A 20,311-nucleotide genomic window follows, 5' to 3' on the forward strand; every position below is an offset into this window, starting at 1 on the left:
CTAGATTTCACAGTTTTGCTTTGTTTAATACTACAAACTTTGCTGTAGTGGCGGAAGCTGTTGAGAAAAAAACAGCTGCAGCATCTTTGGAGCACTCCAAGCTGTCCAACCCAGACACGGTCCAGTGGTTGACTGAAAAACTCACCCACAGTGTGTCGGACCTGAGCCAGGCCAGACTGGACCAGACCAGCTCAAGCACCACTGACAAGGGAAGGTATGTGTTTTATGTTTTTGTCTTACGGACTCCACTGTCCGAACATCGATGTCATATTATATTACCAGTCCTATTGTGGTAAAATGAACACAATACGGGAAGCACGGTGGCCGCGTGGTTAGCATGTTGGCCACACAGTCAACAGATCTGGAACATCTGGGTTCTAATCTCTGTTAGACATCTCTGTGTGGAGTTTGCATGTTCTCCCTGTGCGTGCGTGGGTTTTTTCCGGGTATTCCGGCTTCCTCTCACATTGTGGTTAATTGTTTGGGGAGTCTAAATGGTCCATATTGTGAATGGCAAAGTCTATATGTGCCCTTCGATTGGCTGCCGCACCCTGCCTCCCGCCCAGAGTCATCTGGAATAGGCTCCAGCATACCCATGCAACCCTAATGAGGATTAAGCAGCGTAGAAAATGAATGAACGAACACAATATACTGTATATTTAGGTACGTGTTCCTGTTCACAATCTGCTCATATCCAGTACACAAGCTGTATCAGAAATTCAGGCTTTATGGAGATAGTAATGTAGAGTTGAATTGATTGATACTGTCAGAAAGATATTCATTAACAATATGTTTGTGATTGTGGTTGTAGCCTTTAGTATAGTAGAACTGTACTACATCATACTGAGCACTGTTTCCTAATATTTGTGTTTCCTCACTTTACATGAGGGGCAATATTACACCACCACCAATGAAAACCCCAACCACAATATTCCAATATTGTTCAATAAATATCTGACTGGGTGCATCAAGAATAATGTTAAATTTTAAAAAAAATGTATATTTTTGTGTAATGTTTTGATCTCATTTATTTCACTCTGCACCTGAAGCAGTTGAGTAATAGAATATGTACGGTAAATGCTCAGCTCAGTTTGTTTGTTTAGTATCTCAGAACCTGTAAAACATAATTCTGTCTTTCCTAGGTGGGTACAAGTGACTGTGGCTGTGGGGGAGGAGAACGAGGGAGGATTACAAAGACAGAGGCTGGTGACAGATGCTGATGTTTTGACCTTGGAGCAACCTGGGAGGGTCACTGGTTGATGGTAGGTCATATAAGTAAAGTAAGAGTGAAATGCAGCAAAAAGGACCACATGTATTCCTTATGGGCCGTGTTCTCTGTTAAGCATAAACAAAGCAGCCATGAACATGATATACTCGCAAGATTTCACCGATTTAAAACTAATTAGCTAACTTTAAAACTATTAACTGGTACATTACAAACAATAAGCAACATCTCCGGTGCACACAAATAATACATCATTAAATTTGATAACATATACTGCAATAAAGGTACATTAGTAAAAAGTGTAATTACTGTATGTGTTGTTGCAAGTCAGTATTGAAGAATGATGTATATGTGGGCTGAAATAAATATAACATGGCAGTAGTACAGTATGTATGGTACATCATGTAATGTACTTTTTACACACTTAGTAGTATTTTTATGTGTATTATATATAGGTATTTTTCAATTTCCAGGCAATTAGGTTTGGGACATTTAGAACACTTTTTTTAATACTAAAATTTGGAGTCCCTCATCTATTAGGGACTAAAAGAGAAGTGCAGAGTCTTTGTGGGCCAAATGCACCATGTGGTGCAACTTTAAAGGTTTAATTTTGGCAAAAACAAGGCAGACAAACGAGACATGACTGCTGCCATCTTGGCCACAGCTTATTCTTACTTTTCACTCGATTTCATGCAGAGAGCAGCTTGTCCCTGTGTGACCCAAAACAGGAATAACTGTCTGCGATTGGCTGTGGCCATGAATGGTGAACTACCCCTTTAAGATACCACAGCTGCAGTCTCATTCACCCAGGAAGTTATTTGTGTCTAATTAACTCTGATTGGTCCCTCCAAAGGACAGCTTGATGGCATGGCAGGGATGACAGTTGCACTACGCCATCATTAGCGCTGTCTCTCACACACACACACACACCCTGCTATTATTGGAGGCAGGCAGAACTGCCAGTTGAGTTAATGATGATGTTGCCTGTAGTGTTAAATGATATCAAAGTCTTCCACTGACATTCACTGTTCAAGAGGACATTTGATATTTAGTGTAGGCTCGTGACAAAGAACACAATGAGTGTTCTTCTGGTCATTTTGCTGATGTGTTGCACTAAACTGTATTTAAATAACCATTGGGATTTATTTAACCTTACCGTGAATAATAAACCTTTTTTTTGTTGTTGCCGACCATGTAGGCGTTAAATAGAATTAACAATAGCTGTGACTCACACAGTAATAGGACGTTCGGAAGTGATGCAGCTATTTTTTCTGGTGGACTGCTGCTCTTCCATTGACAGTCAGCACATCATGAGACTAGAGGTTGAAGTCAATCACAAGTGAACAAAATCCACAGTCTTTATAACCGCTCGGCTTCTAGGTGTGTGTGTGTGACGTCACTTCCTGTTGGTTTCCCTTTCTGTTCCAGATGAAGTGAATCAATACATGACTCACAGAACGAACGTCATGTAAGAGACAAGATGCCAAAAGTGGAAGCAGTGATGTAACTCCGTGTCGGTGTTGTGGACACAAACCACTGTGGACCTCTTCTCACCTGTCCATGACGTGTGGTGCAGATACTCACTTTTAGAGGCGTGCCAAAGCTGGACTCGATGATGTATTGTTCTCACAACCACCGTTTTTTTGAAGAATTATCCTTGTAAATATTTTTCTGTATTGCTAAGAAGGTTTGTACAGATTTACCAGAAGGGCATGTTTTTTTGTTTTGTTTTTTAAGACTGACCTGCTCAATATTTAGAATGTTTGTGTTGTTTTACGATCAAAGTGTAAAATAGCTGCTTATTTGCTGAAAATCAATCCTATTTTGGGGGGGAAACTGTTAACTGCTTACTGCTCAGTATGAGTAATATTTGATGGCACTTGCACTATTGTAAGACTTTCTTGTGCTTTGGCCGCCTCATCTCTCCTGCTTAGGCGTTCCAGGAAACTGTACCTCTAGCAGCGCTGCCCCCTTTGGACCCATATAAAAGGAGTCTCACAGAAAGTCCTAGAAGGAAAGTGAGAATCGATTGTGGCAGTGTGAGCCTGGCTTCACATGGGGCAGTTGAAGATAAACTGTCTTAGGCCTAATGAATGATAGAATGCACTAACTTGTATCTTTTTCAATCAGCTAGTGTGCTCCTGCATCAGTACCTGAGGCAATAACGGTGCAGAATGTTGTTCTTTCTGTTCTACTAATGTTTAAAAACAGTCTGTCTGATCGCACCATGCTGCCTTTTCAGCTTCCCACCAACTGATGATGATGATGATGGTTAACTTCTGTCAAAAAACAAACGCGTTGCAAGGTGGTGGAAATTCTTGACTGAAACTCTTTTGAGTGTGAATTTTGCCCAGCTGTGAATTGTGAACATGTCTCGTTCGCTCTCTGCTTTCCTTTTTTTCTTCTTTTACTCTCTCTCTCAAAGACAGTGATTTGAGATATTTTTGTACAGGCTGTTCAAACAAGCTCAAACAGCTGTGGATACATTTGGAAAGTCAAACCTATGGTAAACATGCGTTTGTTTCATTTTTACTTGTACTCAAGATTTAAAGGGAGGTTGTGTTTTTTGCAGTTGCGTTATTTGTGCAAGCACTGTTTGACATTCAACTGTTACTTTCAGTACGGTCATCTAAAAACGCAGGATGAAGACGTGTTGCTACTGCTTTAGTCTCCTGTTCAAGCGACTGCCTTTGAGCGTATTTTAGTTGGCTTCTAAGAAATATTGCCTGCATTTTCATTTTCTACTTTAACTCTGCTCTAACTCAATAAATACACAAAGCCGGTCTTCATGTTCAGTCGTCAAAACCTGAGGGGATGGTTCAAATGTCTCGCTTACTGGAGAAGAAATTTGTATTTGATTAAAATAAATTATGACACATTACACAAGCAACAGGACAATATAATGTATGCGGTGGGTTTTGTGTTAATTGTGGAATGAAGGGAATATGCCAATGTCTTCATTTTAAGGGTCAAACTGCTGACTAAAAGACTACAAACAATCGATCATTTTAGATATTTTTTAGTTAGGAAAAAACACTCAGACTGGTTTATATTTTCAATTGTTATATTTACAAAAACAAAAATGACCTATGGCACACTCCCAGCATGTTGACAATGACAACGTCCTCTCAGACGGCATTTGAGAGGGGGGCGAGCATTTCTTCCTGACAGTGGCGGCAAAGGGTGGAATTGCAGCAAGTAAACCAAGGACAGTATGAAAAGGGGAGTTGAGCAGTAGTAATCACATTAAAAATCAAATATGATTTTCCTTCTCTGCGTTTCGTGACATAAATGGTAGAAACCAAATAGAGTCCTGCTGTGTTTTGGAGTTAAAATACAGGCTGCCTAAAATTCTTCAATCGGTGGACATTTAAATTAAAGGAGGAATAATTCAGAGTTTCAAACAGAGAAAATGAAGACGCAAGTATTTTAACCCGAGCACACTGAAAGGAGGCGAGAAGAGGAGCTTCTCTTCTCTGATTCTTTAATCCCCCAAGCGGAAGCCTTGGCCCCAGTTGTGACGGCCGCCGCCTCCTGCTTGTGCCTGTTCCTGTGCTGCTGGTCTTCTCGTGGGAGGGACTCCAAAGCCTGACACACCTCCTCTCCTGGTAGGGAGGAGCCGATACCTGTCGGGGGAGAAAGGGCCCATGAAAACACGGGGGGGGGGGAATATCATTAAATTGTCTTAATAGTACATTCCACTGACTTTCTTATTTAATACTTAATAGTAATATTGCTATTATGTGTCTTTTGCCCAAAGACATTTGGGACTTGAGGCCTGGACCGCTATCACCTGGTAGTACCTACGTTTGACAGTGGAAAACATCAACAGACAGTTGAGCGGTGTCAGGCTGATGTACTATAGAGTATGTGCTCCTTTATGCACCCAAATAATAAGCAGAAACACTTACAAGAACTCTGGCGTAGACAGGAAGGAGCGTCCTCCAAGGTCCATGGGATATTTGAACATGAGAAAGAAGTAGAGGTGTCCCACCAGGTTCCCGATGAGCTCATTAACAAAGCTGCCAAAAGAGCAGAGGATCAGAACGGCCATGAAAGAATGACTTCAAATAAGTGCATGTTGTCAATAAAGGGAGGTTACTTACGAGCCTCCGATGATGAAGTTGAAGATCAAGATGACCCAAGGCAGATAATGTGCCTGGACAGAGAAGACACCACAGTTGTTACATGCTGGTAGCTTTAACAATACTTTTGTGATGTAAATTATGTAAACGGATGTTACCTTGAATCGTGTTCCAAACCAGAAGGAGACAATCATGTCTTTATTGAATTGAGCCCAGATGTACAGTACAGACATGATCAACGGGATCATCAGCAGCTTAAAAAAACAGAACAACATAAGCATCCAGTCAAACAACATTCATCTTCCGAGTGTCTTGTTTCTTTTCTGGTAACAAGGTCTTGTCTAGACATTTTAGTGACTTCCCAGAGTTCTGGTTGCCTGGCAACTGGTTAGCAAGCTGTCACTGAGGAGCCACTCATGAAAACAAAAAGGTGTTCATTTTTCAAATTCGCAATCAGGCTGTTTAAACTCTGACCTGCATGTCCATGAGCATCCCGGTTATCTACAGCTACAGTCAAGGTCATCAACCACAGCTGGAGAAGGTGGATGGACGCTTACAATCCTGTCACACCAGCTATAGAACATCATTTTCACTAACAAAAGACAATAAGCTCTAAGCTGCTGTGTCTTGAGACTTTGTTTTGAGATACTTGAACGGGAAAAAGGATACAACAATGCAGATCCAGTTGAATAAGAGCATGAAGATGTAGTCTGCAGGTCGCCCATCAAACGCTCCTTGAAAATCAAAGCGAAACAGGATGCATGACACACAACAACGTATAGATGTGTGTAACTTGGCAGAATGTAAGTCATCTCACCTGTCTCTAACCGAGAGGAGTAGTTGTAAAGGAAATACAGGTTGACCAAGAAGAGAAAGCCAGTATTTGGGTACACTGGGAAATACAGGGTGGCTGTCACTGGCCTCCACAGCTGAAATAAAGCAGAGGAGGCAAATCTAATAAAAAAATTTTACCTTTGACGAGACACAATTAAAAATATAACAACAGATTATATCCGCTGGGGAGAACACAAGTCATGGGTCAATGCTAGAGGTGTAAATTAGTGTGTCCATTAAAGAAGAGTGTGTGTTAGCATATTTTAAAACTTTAGTGACGTTCACCGGATAAGTCGGAAGTATTATGAAACATATAGCGTGTCAAAACTACTTAGTCCAGTAGTTACATGGCAGAAGTTGTTTTTAATGTACCCGGAAGTGTTATACGACCCTACTACGTTGCACTCTCTGATTGGCTATCAAATTGCTAGGCCTGCTGAGTAGCCCAAGTTAGCCACCTGCTAGCTCACCGACATTTTTTGTAAACACTAAATTACGTCTCCCAAAGTGAAGCAAAAACAACACTTACATGAAATCTATTTAACACCAAATCGGGTCTCAGTACGAGGTTCCTGGGGTCAACCAATCCTAGTTTCCCTACAAGGGGAACAGCAATGGAGGCAGCAAACCAGCCCCTGGTAATGAGGGGGATGCTTTTGAACCAGTCCCCGATGTCTGACATCTTCCCATATAATTATTTCCGAATATGAACCATAAACTACGAAACTAAATTATAAATTAAGTGGTATTCCCGAATATCGAACACCCTTGTAATCCTTCAATAAGTACCACTCCAAAAGTTTACATGACGTGGCTAATCACAAGAGGCTAGCTATTCTTGTCTGAAAGCGATTGTGATGACGGCAACCATATTCGGTTAAGATTTTCAAAATATATGTTGCAATACGTCCAACGAATTACAGTACAATACAATCATATAAAGCAGAATTATATTCCATTGCGTTACATAACCATTAGATCCAAATGTAGGTATACATCATTCACTTCTAATTCTTGTATATTTGGCTTGGCACGATTTCACTTTTATTGTGAAGGCATGATCATTACCAGAAGCGGATGTACATCTGATTAGTTCTGTTTGTTCTCTAATTGTGTTATTTTATTCACGCGTCTAAATCACGGAGGATTGAAAAAAGGCATACAAATAAAAATATATTTAGATAAACTTAATACATTAACTATCGTGTCCGCATTTACGATGGGTGAGGAAAATGCTGCGTGATGGTCTCGTTCAACTACATCTCCCACGGTGCACCTCTCTGTTTCTATATGATGTACACGCTAGGCGACAGTAATCGCTCCAAAAACAGAAAATACGTTCACTGTAAAAAAGGTATTTTCTTAACCAGGTGCACACATTTCTGAGTTGTTACTCACATTGTTCACTAGGAATATATACTTGTTACACAAAAGTGAACGGAAATGTAAGTTGTTGGGTTTTTTTTTTCCAAATTTCGCGCGGTTTGCTGCGCCACTAACGAGATTAGCCGAATGACATTTTAGCTTGTAATGTTGCTCCAACTGGGGCTTCAGTTCTGACATATGAAATAAAACTTGTCTGTTAAAATGGAGGTGACTGATGTCGGAAACAAAGAAGAGGGCAAGCTCTGGTGTCGAAAACCAGCACCTGGGAAAGGGTAAGTTTGGATTTAAAGACATATAAATTGACACAAAAATAGAGAATTTTCACTGCTGTTTCGATTACAGCCCAGGAACTTTTACTGTCCAAATTAATTTAGCATTACAATTAAGATAAATGGTTAATAAGGATAGGCCAGATGGTTTACTTTAAGATGACTTGTAGTGCTTTGACACACCATACCTGTTCTTTTATCTCTTTTTAAAGTCAAAGTACATCAACACAAGTCTTGACATCACAAATGCATATACGTGGTGTTATTTTTTTTTTATTGAACGTGGAAATTAAATTCACATTTACATTTCAAGCCATATTCCACTTCCACTTCCACTCCTTGCGAAGGTCCTGAACAGCAGGCCACATCTTAAGAACTTGACCACGATAGAGCAGCCATGATTTCTTTCTTTTTGTATTTACTGTAACTAACGTGCTTTCCCTTCTTGAATATGTTTGTTTTTTTTCCACACAGCGTATTGTTGACGGTGGTCCGTAATGCTCATCAGACTAAGATACGTTTCCTCCATGCAGCCTTTGACACCACTGGAGAGTCCTTCCTGGCTGGCGATCACCATGGCAACATCTATGCCTTTGACATAAGTAGAAATAGGTGAATCAGTTAGTTTCCACATGAAAAATTACAATTTATGGTAGCCATACTCTAACAACACAGTTTTTCTCCAAAGATATTTACGAGTCATTAATAGAAAGCAATACAGATACTGTAAATATTTTATTTATTTTTAGATTTCGTCTTGTGCAGAAGACGGGACAGGCCTGCACTGCTTTAGCATTCTGTCTCCGCAGGACCACAGAGTTCCTGGTGGCTCTTGTTGACAACACGGTCAAGTGTTTCGACAAAGGTATGTTAGGCACTTTGCACACCAGCATGTTTATTTTTCCTTTATTTGGAGGCTTTTGTCTGATATTTTTTACGGTGATGTGCAGCCAACAGAGTGATTCATGAGCTGTTGTGTCTTTTATTACTAGCCTCCATTTATTGACATTGTGGGTTTTTTTGCACAGACACAAAGCAGCTGATCAGTTGTATGCGGGGCCATGAGGGGGCTGTTTCATCCATCTCCATCCACAGCTCAGGCCGCTACGCCATCACCACTTCCTCGGACACCGCTCAGCTCTGGGATTTGGACACCTTCCAGAGGGAGAGAAAGCTCAACGTCCAACAGTCAGTTGGCATACAGAAGGTATGCAAAGTTATCCCGTACAAGAGTATTCAACCATAGTTCAATCTGGAAGTATTTTACATAGTGTTTTATGGGTTTGCCTCTATTGGGTACACCATCAATCAAGATGTGCTTGAAATGTTGACTTTCAGATGTAATTTTTAAGTGGTTTTACAAAAATAATAATAATAATTTACCATTTAGGAATTACAGGTGTTTTACGTCTCACTTTACTTACATACACATGTTTTGAAATTTATTTATTGAGACACTACTCTACCTTGTGATAATAGATCCTCCGCCTGATCATCCATCCCAGTGTTGGTGATCAGTGTTTCCCAAAAATTCATTTATTTGTGGCGGCCCACCACAAATACACTCTTGATCAAAATTTTAAGACCAGTAGAAAATTTTCAACAATTTACATTTTGCACAGTTGCATCTTAAGGAGACCAGTCCAGAGTGTACCCCGCGTCTCGCCTGAAGTCAGCTGGGACAGGCTCCAGCATTCTCCCGCGACCGTAATTAGGATAAGCGGCATAGAAAATGGATGGATGGAGGCTCTAAGTAGAGCTTCAAAATGAAAAGAGAAGAAAACAACCATTAAAGCGAAATAGGCTGTTCATCAGCTTATCAAAAGTTTAAGACCACAGCCTTTAAAAGCCCAAATCTTGGCAAAAAATGTGGATTGAATGTCATTTTCTGTCAGGTATTCATTTGCTCTGTCATGACCCTGCCTGTTTCCCTGATCTAAATCCAACTGAGAACATTTGGGGATGGATGGCAAGGGAAGTTTACAAAAATGGACATCAGTTCCAGACAGTGGGTTCCTTTCGTGAAGCCATCTTCACCACCTGGAGCAACGTTCCCACTAGCCTCCTGGAAACACTGGCATCAAGCATGCCCAAAGCAATTTTTAAGAATAGCATAGCTACTCATTAATGAGTCCTTTTTTGAACACTTTATATCTATTTTAGGGGGGGCCTTAAAATGAAACAAAATGTTTAATTCTTGCAATTTTTCAACTAGTCTTAACATTTTGATAAGGAACGTAGATTTGGCACTACATTTTTCTTCTACTTCTACTTCTTTGCCCTCAATGACATTAGAATGGGACTGTTTGCGTAGCTTGTTGTTACACTACGTACAGTATATGGCAATGAAACTCTGCTTCTTACCACACCTCATACACACATACCATACATACATACTTGGTCACGCATTATAGAGCAGTGGTCACCAACCTTTTTGAGCCTAAGATCCCTGGTCTCAGCTGTGAACCTAGGCAAGATCTACTCCCCATCCCATTCTGATAGAAAGGTTTTGTTTTTTGTAACTGATGCATATTATTGGATGTTGCTGTCAGCATTTCAGCTTTTTGTCATTGTGCCTTTTGCTCTATTGGCATGTGCCGGGACCTCCGGGGAGGTGTGGGACTGAACTCAGGGTTTGGTGCATGCCTGGAGAGCAGCGAGGCATGCTGGCGTATTCAGTGGTCAAAATGCATGTCTGTTGGCCACTCTCCGGGAGTAAAGGGCACTGATGTGATAGTGCATTGTTTTCTCCTAATATTTTTGCGACTGCAGTGGTGGTCTAGGACTATATACGTGATTTAAGCAAATTTGCTGGAGCACCTCATTCACACAGCGGCTCTGGTCAAAGAGCCAGACACAATGGAGCATTTGCTGGGCTTTCTTTAAACACACTTCAGATGTTCATTCTACTGGCTGATTTGACATTGTTATAATGTCTGATGTATTGTCTGGTATCTTTTATCACCAGCACAGACACACATAACCATATACAGTATGTGCATTTCAACAGTAGCTGCCCGGATGGCTCGAATGTGCCATTGGTCCTAAGGACCCTTAGCTGACTTCCAAGGTGCCTGGTGTAAAAAACATGAAGTCCACCTTGACCAGTGCCTGCACTAAATATAAACATATAATTAGGGATTTATTTTACAACAGCGATCGACCGGGCAAGTCCCAAAGATTGGTAGATTGCAATTAACGGGTTGGGGACCCCTTTTATAACGCATCTGCCCATCAATATAGTGAGATATTAGATGTGCAATGTACATTATGTACATTATCTTGAAAATCAGTGCACACCTACATGGAGCCCAGGAAACCTGAATGTTTTTTTAATTACCTGTGCATGTTATAAGGCGTATGCACGTGTGTCTGCACGAAATGAAACAACGCCCGTGAGTCAGTAGCTTCATGTTCTGTTATTAAATGAGGTTTAAAATCGTGAGATGATGTTGCACATTTCTTACGACACGAACCAAAAAGCTCTGTTTTTGTGTCATGGTCAGTTATGCAAATTAGATGACGATGACATCATCACACACCCCTCCCTGGCAACCCAACGCCACAAATGGACATTATTAAGTGTCCTTTATCATTTTGTAATAGAAATACTGGAAAATGACACATTTTAAGCATTTATACAGTATACATTTCAAAACGAATTGCCTCATAGTCAAATATGTAGCAGGATGCATTTTGAGCACCAGATTAAGTTGCCAAATATGGTTCTTTTGCCCTTTTAAGACCACACTAGGTGCCTTAAGTCCATGAAATGACTCCTGTGGCGGGTCTTGTTGCAGGTGTTCTTCCTCCCCCATAGGAACACCATCCTCAGCTGTTTCAATGACGACTCCATCTTTGCTTGGGAGAGTGGCACACTCGTGTGTAAATATCAGCTTCCAGTCCCCGACTGCGGACCCCGAATCTTTTACAAGACTTTTGCTGTGACAGGGTGGGTCTGTTAGTCCATAGCCACGCTGGCCAGTGTCTGTGTGTGGAATTTTCGCATGTTTGCAAAGTTCTCCTGAATGTGAGCAAACCCCTGTAAAAATAGCGGATTTGCTGTTGTAAAAAGGTAGATGAGACCATGATCAATCGTTTCAAAACTACTCAAATTAAACTAGAAAAATATTTGGAATGAATTTGGTGCTTTTTGGAACTTTCGCAAGTAAGACAAGGGAAATGTTGCTAAGTTAAGATGTGCCGTGCTGATAGACTCAGGCACAAAGTCTGCTGTACTTAAAAAAACATTTAGGGTGTGTACACTCATGCAAGCAGCTTGTTGTACATTTTCATCAAACAAGTTTCTTTTTCAATTGGATTATAGAGCTTATAGGTCAAATTATGTTTAAAGTAAAAATGATAGAGTATAGTGGTATTATTTGTTGTAAGGGGAAAAACAGGTATTTTGACTGTCTTCACTTGATTGTGAATGTTTCATGTTGACAGAGATGGTAAAACCCTGGCAGCCGGAGGGCGCTCAAACCTGCTGCACCTGTGGTGCCTGGAACCCAAAGAGCTGGTCAATGTGATCCAGATGCCAGCGCAGGTTCGGGCTGTCAGACAGTTGGAATTCCTTCCTGACAGCTTCGATGAAGGAGCCAGTCAGGTATACACTGTGCAGTGGGTCACTGCTCTCCTTTTACGTTTGTTTGTGTTGTACGATGCCCAAAGCAGATGTTGTCATGACGACACTTCTGGACGTTATCTTCTCTTCCTGGTGTTTTCACAGACATTGGGTGTGTTGGGCCAAGACGGCGTGATGCACTTCATTAACATTCACACCTCCAAGCTGCTTTTTCACATCGGTTCGCACAGCAACGCCATCACCGGTGTGACCGTCAGCCCCACTGGTCGCCATGTGGTGGCCATCTTGGACAATGGCGGCATCAGCGTCTACAGCGTTCAGAGTCTCACGCAGGAATTAAACAAGGTATCATTCATTCAGCTACAGGCGTTGTAAAGTGAGCATGCTGTGTGTGAGATTGACGCTTGTTACAAACTTTCCTCCCCAGCCTCCTCTCCCACAGTTGGTCGTCATCCCAGGTGGTACAGCTAACCAGGAACCGTCAAACCTAAAGGCCAAGGTCCAATCAGAGGCAGGACAAAGACAAACTAAAAACAAGGGTCGGGCGAAACGAGTACAGATCCACACCCCCTCTGCTGGGTCGACAGTTGAGGATAAAGAGGTAGGAATACATACACACCTCGTAATCCATCAATCAGGTAATCTATCGGATTGGGTCAAGCATTTTGGCCTCAGTTCTCAGTTATTCTTCTGACTTTGTGGGAACGGTTGCTGTGTAAACAGTGTAAAAAGCAACATCCATTAAGGCACGATTGGATGACTTTGGTGTGGAAGAACAAACACCTATGTGATGAACGGAGATGCTGAATGAGCAGGGCCTCTCTCAGGTCCAACATCAATGACCTCTGACCTCAGGAATGTTCTTTTTGATGAATTGACAAAACTTCTCACACACTCCAACATCTTGTAGAAAAGTGTAAGCAGTTATGACAGCTAATCATGGTTGTATGTGTGTTTTTTTTCATTGTTTTTCTTCCCATATTTACATCCCTTAAGGTGTCGGTATTTTTGCATTATAGTAACAGTTTTTTTCTTATAATATAGAACCAACTCCCTGGTGGTCTGAACAAGAAGCGGCTGGTGGCTCTGCTTAAAACATTTGGAGAATATCCAGCAAAATACAGGTACAGCAGTTCTCTCCTTACTTAGTAGCTTCAGCTAAAAGGGACAGTGACTCAAATTGCGTGTTTCAGTTTGTGCTGTAGTTCTTACTATTTGTGATTCACGTGGGAGCAGAAAGTGGCATAGTGGTTCGCGCATCTCTGTTGGAACATCTCTGTGTGGTTTTTGTTCTCCCCGTTCTTGCATGGGTTTTTTCTGGGCATTCTGACTTCCTCTCACAGTCCAAAAACATGCATGTTAGGTTAATTGGAGAATAAATTGTCCATAGGTGTGAATGTGAGCTTCAATGGTTGCTTTAAGTCTCGTCTTGAAAGCCACTTTTATTCTCTGGTTTTGAACTCGGCCTGATGTGTTGTCCTCTGTGTCTTTTGTTCTTTTCTTTTTAGTTTTAATTGTTTTTATTTATCTTACTTTTTATTTTTATTTTTACCTACTTCTTGTATTTATTGCTTTTATTGTTTTACTTCTCTTTTGAAATATTTTAATGTCTTAAATGTCTTTATTTTTATTTGATTTTATTACTTTTTACTGTAGTAATTTGTACTTTTGCTTCTTATTATTTATGGTTTTACTAGTCTGTGCAGCATTTTGGAAACAGTGTTTATAAAACGTGCTATATAAATATAGTGGATTGGATAGGATTGGGTAAATCAAGGGTGTACACTGCCTCTCGCCTGCAGTCAACTGGGATAGGCTTCAGCCTACCAGTGGCCCAAATGAGGACAAGCGGTATAAGAAAATGGATGGGCTCACGTTGCTTATATATTGTTGTGGTTAGCGGGTAGAAAAGAATTCACAAAAAGTTGAGTGAATTGCAGAAGTTCTAACAAAGAGGGATCAACATGATCAATCTTGACTTTTTGCACAAATGTGATTTATTTAACAATAAAAGTCTTGAAAATGTATGCATATGGTTGTTTTTCAGCATACAGTGGTACCTCAACCCCGGTTTTCGTAGGATTGCCAAAAATATGTTATGGTACGCCCAAACAGTGCACCGAACAAACTAGTCTGATTCTGCGGAATCAAGTGCCCGAACAAAGCATCCATGTAGTGGTGGCTCAGTCTCTGTGAAGAATGGATAGTAGTTCTTTTCAAGTTGGGACACTATTGACAGATTCTGGACAATGAATTCCTGAATCATCTGTGTCTGCGCGCGTGTGTATGTGTGTGTGGTTTGGTGTTCTGTTCAAGCGCACTGTGTATTTAGGCGAGGCTTTCAAACAGTCTTTTTTTTAAAAAGGAATTTAATTGAGTACGACAAAAGTCACAAGTGCCAGAACTTTGATAAAGAAGATGAGAAACACTTTTGAACTGAAGAAAGAAGTCGCAGCAAAGTGCGAAGGTAGTTTCAGTTCCAATAGGATTGTCATGTAAAGGTTCCTTAGGTAACACAGGTTGCAGGGGGAAAGGTTTATGAGCCGGGCTGTATTTAATGGTGATTGAACCTGCTGAAGTTTACAATAAAGTTCAAGTGAGCAAGTATACAGCTCTACCCGTCCACTCCAGTTATGTTTGTAACGGACGGAATGAAACCTTCCGCCCCTCCCATTGATTTGTTTTCGGCCCTTGTGGCATGGATTAATGATTAAAACCAAGGTTCCACTGTATCATAGAACTGTGATAATATTCTTCACAAGTGGCCAAAGCAACAAACTTGGATTCCCCGCCACAACTCTGGTATATGTCACTGTAGTGTGCCGTTTCTATCCAAACCTTGTAGGATGTTTGTGTGGCGATCCTTGTTATACCTGCCTGAGAACTATGCAGCATACAGCAGTCTGACTGATAAAGGCCTGCACTCAGCCTACCTCACCCTCCATGAGAAGTATCCCATCAAAAGCCAGAAGCTCCAGAGGGGGCTGCAGAGGTACGCACCCCTCCCTCCGCTTGACATTCCCTCAATTCCAACATTTCTAAAGTTCTTAATGCAACATTTATCATCCTGTTCTCTCCATCCACTAACAGGGTTTTGTCTGCATCAGCTCACTGGGCCGCCATCTTTGGAGAGGTAGAGTACCTTCCGCTGATAACCTTCCCATTTGTGAAGCTCTTCCAGAACAATCCCATGGTCTGCTTTGAGGTGGTGGCCACTGTTTTAGGTATATTTTCACCGTAAAAAGAATGCTTTCTGACATGCCAGTTATGAGCGGTGTTGACTAAGGTGTATGGTGTCACAGTGAACTGGTGTCAGCACTGGTTTGAGTTCTTCCCCAACCCTCCTCTGAACGTCCTGAGCATGGCGGAGAACATTCTAGCTCACCATGACAAGGAGCTGCTGCAGCACCTGGTGGATTGTGGCATCACGTCACAGGTAATGTTATATGATGACGCACCACCACTAGAATGTACAGGTGTTTACCTTCCAATGCACCGTGGCAGCTCTACTTGTGGCCCCTCTTGGAGACTTTATTCTCTGAGGTTTTGACACGTGACGAGTGGCTCAGACTCTTTGACAACGTCTTTTCGAACCATCCGTCCTTCTTGCTGATGGCGTGCGTGGCCTACCTGATGTGCTGCCGGGAGCCGCTCTTGCTGTGCTGCCAGAAACAGGACTTTGAGGTGACCGCGCCCGTTCCTCTTTCTCACACTCTCCTCTCGCAATGAAATCAATGAAAAAAAATGTCTGTTTCCCACTCGTCAGTATTTTTTCCACCATCGGAACAACTTGAACACGGAAGACATGATTAAAGAGGCCTATCGGTTGATGAACAACACGCCGGATGACATTCATCCCAGGACGACGCTTTCTGACTTCACACCGCTCACCAAAGGCCAGTACCCCTTGTTCAACAAATACCCAGAGTTCATAGTGGAGTATCAGAACCGCGAGAAGGAAAAGATTCGACAAGAAGAGATGGAGTACCTCCAGGAGAGGTGACTTTGCAAATTATGTGTGAATCATTTTTTAGATGATAAAAACAAAGACAAGGTGTAAAGGTGTGCGTGTGTCGTCTCATCTCATTAGGCAAGAGGTATCAATGCTGCGTGCAGATTTAATGCAACGCCAAGCGGAAGACGACGCCTATTTTGCACAACAGGTAGAACTTTCGAGTAGCCATGCTGCAACGATACAATCTTTCTTTTTTGACGCCCTAGCTTGGATGTGAACACAGGCGCTCCTGCAGAAGGCTGAAGAGCAGCGCAGAAACATTCTCGCACAAGAGGAGGCCAAACTAACACAACAGAGAAAAAAGTAGACGTTCCCAATATATAGTACATATTTTCAGACACGCTTGAAGTAGGAAACGTGATTTAAGGGTGACGGTTCTCTTGCAGGCTGACAGCCATGAAGAGAGAGCTAAAGTTGAATGAGTTGCAGCTGCTGGATGCAAATAAAAAACGTCTCCTCAAACACCAGCAGGACCATCATGTCTCACAGATACAAAAACTGGACCAGGAAATCAGGAGAAAGGTGAGGAGGGTCTTTCCACTACCTCAGAAAAGGGAAAATCTGACGTAATTACGCCTTTCCATATTTTGAGGGACAGTGAGTTTTGTATGTATGGAATGAGTGCCTTCTGGCAGGAAATGTGCCAAATAGACTTTAGTTTACATTCTCAATTTTGTGGTGGTCCAAATTTGTTTGTAGCCAGCCCTCCACAAAACACTGTAACAGTGAAGCTCTTCGTTTTGCCTGTCATTAGACTCAACAGTAACAAGTTGAATGCTTCATGTAGATGGATCTACGTGAGCAGGAAACAGCAGCAGCACTCCAGGATCTGGAAATGAAGCAGATGGAGCTGGAGATACAGCGCAGGCAGCTTCAGCAGGTGAGACCTGCTTTATTCTTGTCTTCCCTTTGCTTTTTCTTCGAGAATGTCTGGTCATGTCAAAAAAAACATTGTGCAGGTAGCTAGAGTGGACCTCAGTAGAGCACAGACCTCCACACTACTTGTGTGGGTTTGCTCCGGGTAGTTTCCCCCCACGCCCCAAATGGTGTACCCCACCTCTCACCTGAAGTCAGCTGGGATAGGCCCCAGCTCACCCATGATGGTGTACAGCATAAGTAGTAGAAGGTGTCACAGAAAGACCTTCTATGTTGTGATATGACGCTCTTCTTCTTTCTGTTAGCAACTGTGCAAGGAGCAGTTTCGCATAGAACGGCAGGTTGAAGAAGAGGCGCAGCTGTTGATGAAGAGTGCAAAAAAAGAGGAGCAGCTGCAGGGTGCAGACGCAAACAAGAAGGTGAGATAAGAAAATAATAGGGGGGAAAGGCCAGACTGGCATATGCTAGCATTGTGATATTTATTTACAAGATGTACAAGAAACACGTCACAGACGTTCCAGCTCGGCTATGGCTTGAGCTTTCCCGCTGGTGCTGGTTAACTTTGTACCGGCACAGGCGCTAGGAGGCTTCCTGGCGGAGGCGTGCCAGCCGGGCTCCGACTCCAGCTGGCAGCGAGACGTGGCCAAGGGCCCGCCGCACCTCGACTGGCTGCAGAGGAAAAGAGAGAGGTTGGCCGTGTTTGACAGGCGAGCGCTGGCAGAAGGGGACCGTCTCACGGACACCTGGAGAGATACGGCTGGAAGGGAGGTGAGAAAAACGTGCAGCGAAAATGCTCTTGTTGAACGCTGAAGATTTCCTCAGAAACATGTGACCTCTGTGTGAATTGCAGTGGGATGAAGTTGTGAATGACAGAGCACACTTAATGGAGCAGCAACAGTCCCGGCCTGCAACACACACAAGTATTACCACACACACACACACACACAAGGAAGTTTGTGGTGTGATCTTGAACAATGTCCTGTTTGTGTGTCTGATGACCAGAAATTAAATGTCATAAAAAAATGAAAAGAGCTTCTTGCACAACTGCTGCCTTTGTATGCAATTTTGGAGTAGACTGAGAAGTGAAGCGCTGTCCATGAAAAGAAGAGTTTCAGTGTTTCCGTCCTTAAATAAGCCCAGATCATGCAGCTGTGTTGTACCGTTTATCCTGTGTTGAAATATTCCCTGCTTGTACTTTTAACACCTTCTCAATCGTATGTCCAGCTCGAGGAGTTATTTATAGGCCCAGTTTCACAACAAGTCGTACCGAGACAGCGGACGCCAAACCAGCCAACAGCGGTGCCACGCCCAAACAAGCGGGAAGTAACACGGTGTGTCTGAACGCCAGCTCCCCTGCAGCGAGCACCTCCACCATATGTGAGTCAACACGACGTAGGGCAGTACGACCAGACTCATTTCATGGATAAAATGGATTCTTCTCACTCTTGCATCAATAATAAGTGATTTGTTTTTGGAGTGACTTGTGTTGTGTTGCATCCTTGTCTCCCGTTAGTCTCTCTGGACCGAGGCCGAGCACATTTGGACAGCAAAGAGAGACAACTGATAAAGGATATCAGGGATCTGAGACAGAGGCTGGTCACCAGAGCCAAAGAGGGCAGCGTTGCGTAGTCCCTGCCACATCTAACGCCACACGCCACCGCCCAGTGACAACAAGCTCCTCCTCCTATATGTCCACATTTACTAACTTTTTTACAGTCACCGAATGCATATTTGTAGTTTGTGTGATTATGTTTGCTAAATACCTTCACTTGTGCGTATTTTTACTTCATATACTTATGGGGCACTTTGATCGTATTGATTTTTATAGGCTGTTTTACATAAATGCTTTTTTTTTAAAATCACTCCACTCTGAGCTGTCATTGTTTGCACATATTACTTTGACTTGTGTTACAGGGGCAACAATATGGAAATATTCCAAACAATACGGAGGTGTGACAAAATATCGGCATATGATGATATTGTACCTTATGATGGATTACTGATAGGCTCAAAGACAAACGTCTTTCACTGTTCGACCTCAGTGAGTCACCACTTTACGTGTCATCCCTGTGGAGATTCTCCCGAGAGCGGCAGAAAATTAGGCGGAAGTCACAAAAGAAGAAAAAAAACAAGTGGCGGACTCGGTGAAACCAAACTGAAACACGCCAGCAGTGACGTGTGGACGGGGATGACAAAAAGTACATTCTTGCTAATCACACAATAAAATACATAGAAATGTCATAGGCACTTGCAGTACCGACGCATCCTGAAGGGGTCAGGTGAACGTGAGCTACAAGGTGCTTGTCGCAGGAAAAGCCAGCGTTTTTTCCCCTTTCTGCTAAATGAAATGCATTAAACATACACTGCTCAAAAAATGAATGGAACACTTAACACAGTGTAACTCGAAGTCAATCACACTTATGTGAAATCAAACTGTCCACTGAGGAAGCAACACAGATTGACAATTTCACCTGCTGTCGTGCAAATGGAATAGACTACAGGTGGACAGCAAGACACCCCCAATAAATATTTAAATTGTGTGATTTTGTTGTCAGCACATTCAACTATGTAAAGAATAAAGTAATATTTTATTCATTCAGATCTAGGATGTTTTAGTGTTCCCTTTATTTTTTGAGCAGTATATTTTTATGCACTGTTGAAGTATATTTGACTACCAAGATGGAGGGTTATATAGAGGGATGCGCCGATCAGGGTTTTATGCAGCCGATTCCGACGCCAATGATCCAGGGACTGAAATCAGCCAATACGATCACATGGATTATTACACTTGAATTTATTTATGATGAGTGCTATTGGCCAGGCGTGTCGTGCAAAGGGCAAAAGACAGAACAATTCCAAGGTACTGGTAATGGGTTACCGCCGCAAGATAAAGATTTCCAATTCCACAAGGCAGAGATGGTTCTTGCTTTGGCAGCCTGGGCACGCTGAAGAAAAGTGGGAGGAGGACGCTACCCAAGACGTTAGTTAGGGCAAGACACGACACTGCACGCATGGATCGCTGTGGGTTGCAAT

General features: G+C 42.3%; 3 protein-coding genes across 9 annotated transcripts in view; 2 read left to right on the top strand and 1 right to left on the bottom strand.

Moving 5' to 3' along the window:
• Positions 1–4,014, top strand: part of LOC129184949 (zinc fingers and homeoboxes protein 2-like) — a 26,779-nt gene extending 22,765 nt beyond the window's left edge. Inside the window, exons 11-13 of the mRNA XM_054781509.1 lie at positions 49–214; positions 1,143–1,262; positions 2,654–4,014. Of these exons, the coding sequence (XP_054637484.1) occupies positions 49–214; positions 1,143–1,260 (284 nt within the window). The 3' untranslated portion in view covers positions 1,261–1,262; positions 2,654–4,014. The remainder of the gene's footprint in view (positions 1–48; positions 215–1,142; positions 1,263–2,653) is intronic.
• Positions 701–7,001, bottom strand: derl1 (derlin 1). The gene is made up of 8 exons (XM_054781510.1): positions 6,674–7,001; positions 6,128–6,239; positions 5,980–6,044; positions 5,785–5,811; positions 5,469–5,564; positions 5,332–5,384; positions 5,137–5,247; positions 701–4,851 (listed from the first exon to the last, which is right to left on the bottom strand). The coding sequence occupies exons 1-8, from the start codon at positions 6,824–6,826 to the stop codon at positions 4,710–4,712; spliced, it is 759 nt and encodes a 252-aa protein (XP_054637485.1). The 5' UTR covers positions 6,827–7,001; the 3' UTR covers positions 701–4,709.
• A 270-nt stretch (positions 7,002–7,271) lies between these two features.
• On the top strand, positions 7,272–19,776 carry tbc1d31 (TBC1 domain family, member 31). Of its 7 annotated transcripts, XM_054782995.1 has the most exons (24): positions 7,274–7,589; positions 7,738–7,802; positions 8,333–8,411; positions 8,549–8,664; positions 8,828–9,006; positions 11,600–11,751; positions 12,249–12,408; positions 12,532–12,732; positions 12,815–12,988; positions 13,432–13,511; positions 15,233–15,379; positions 15,478–15,611; positions 15,690–15,823; positions 15,892–16,071; positions 16,154–16,386; positions 16,478–16,550; positions 16,626–16,705; positions 16,789–16,924; positions 17,190–17,282; positions 17,584–17,697; positions 17,855–18,046; positions 18,129–18,198; positions 18,503–18,655; positions 18,792–19,775. In XM_054782995.1, exons 2-24 carry the CDS (start codon positions 7,745–7,747, stop codon positions 18,905–18,907), a joined length of 3,054 nt encoding a protein of 1,017 aa, XP_054638970.1. In that variant the 5' UTR covers positions 7,274–7,589; positions 7,738–7,744; the 3' UTR covers positions 18,908–19,775. The 7 variants fall into 7 exon arrangements, with proteins under 7 accessions (XP_054638971.1, XP_054638970.1, XP_054638968.1 ...); XM_054782993.1 differs by having other exon boundaries at positions 7,274–7,802; positions 8,274–8,411; positions 8,609–8,664; XM_054782994.1 differs by having other exon boundaries at positions 7,274–7,802.
• The last annotated feature ends 535 nt before the right edge of the window (positions 19,777–20,311 follow it).

The sequence above is a fragment of the Dunckerocampus dactyliophorus genome, chromosome 7 (assembly GCF_027744805.1).
Source record: "Dunckerocampus dactyliophorus isolate RoL2022-P2 chromosome 7, RoL_Ddac_1.1, whole genome shotgun sequence".
Taxonomy (NCBI): Eukaryota; Metazoa; Chordata; class Actinopteri; order Syngnathiformes; family Syngnathidae; genus Dunckerocampus; species Dunckerocampus dactyliophorus.

Bases quoted from the DNA above. Each gene is read 5' to 3' on its own strand.
- derl1 (XM_054781510.1), bottom strand. From the start codon at position 6,826: ATGTCAGACATCGGGGACTGGTTCAAAAGCATCCCCCTCATTACCAGG. The intron at 5,565-5,784 runs GTCAGAGTTTAA...TGTTTTTTTAAG, and splicing joins GGATGCTCATGGACATGCAG to CTGCTGATGATCCCGTTGAT. The intron at 5,248-5,331 runs GTAAGTAACCTC...CTCTTTTGGCAG, and splicing joins AACTTCATCATCGGAGGCTC to CTTTGTTAATGAGCTCATCG.
- tbc1d31 (XM_054782992.1), top strand. From the start codon at position 7,732: ATGGAGGTGACTGATGTCGGAAACAAAGAAGAGGGCAAGCTCTGGTGT. The intron at 12,733-12,814 runs GTATCATTCATT...TTTCCTCCCCAG, and splicing joins TCACGCAGGAATTAAACAAG to CCTCCTCTCCCACAGTTGGT. The intron at 17,698-17,854 runs GTGAGATAAGAA...GTACCGGCACAG, and splicing joins GTGCAGACGCAAACAAGAAG to GCGCTAGGAGGCTTCCTGGC.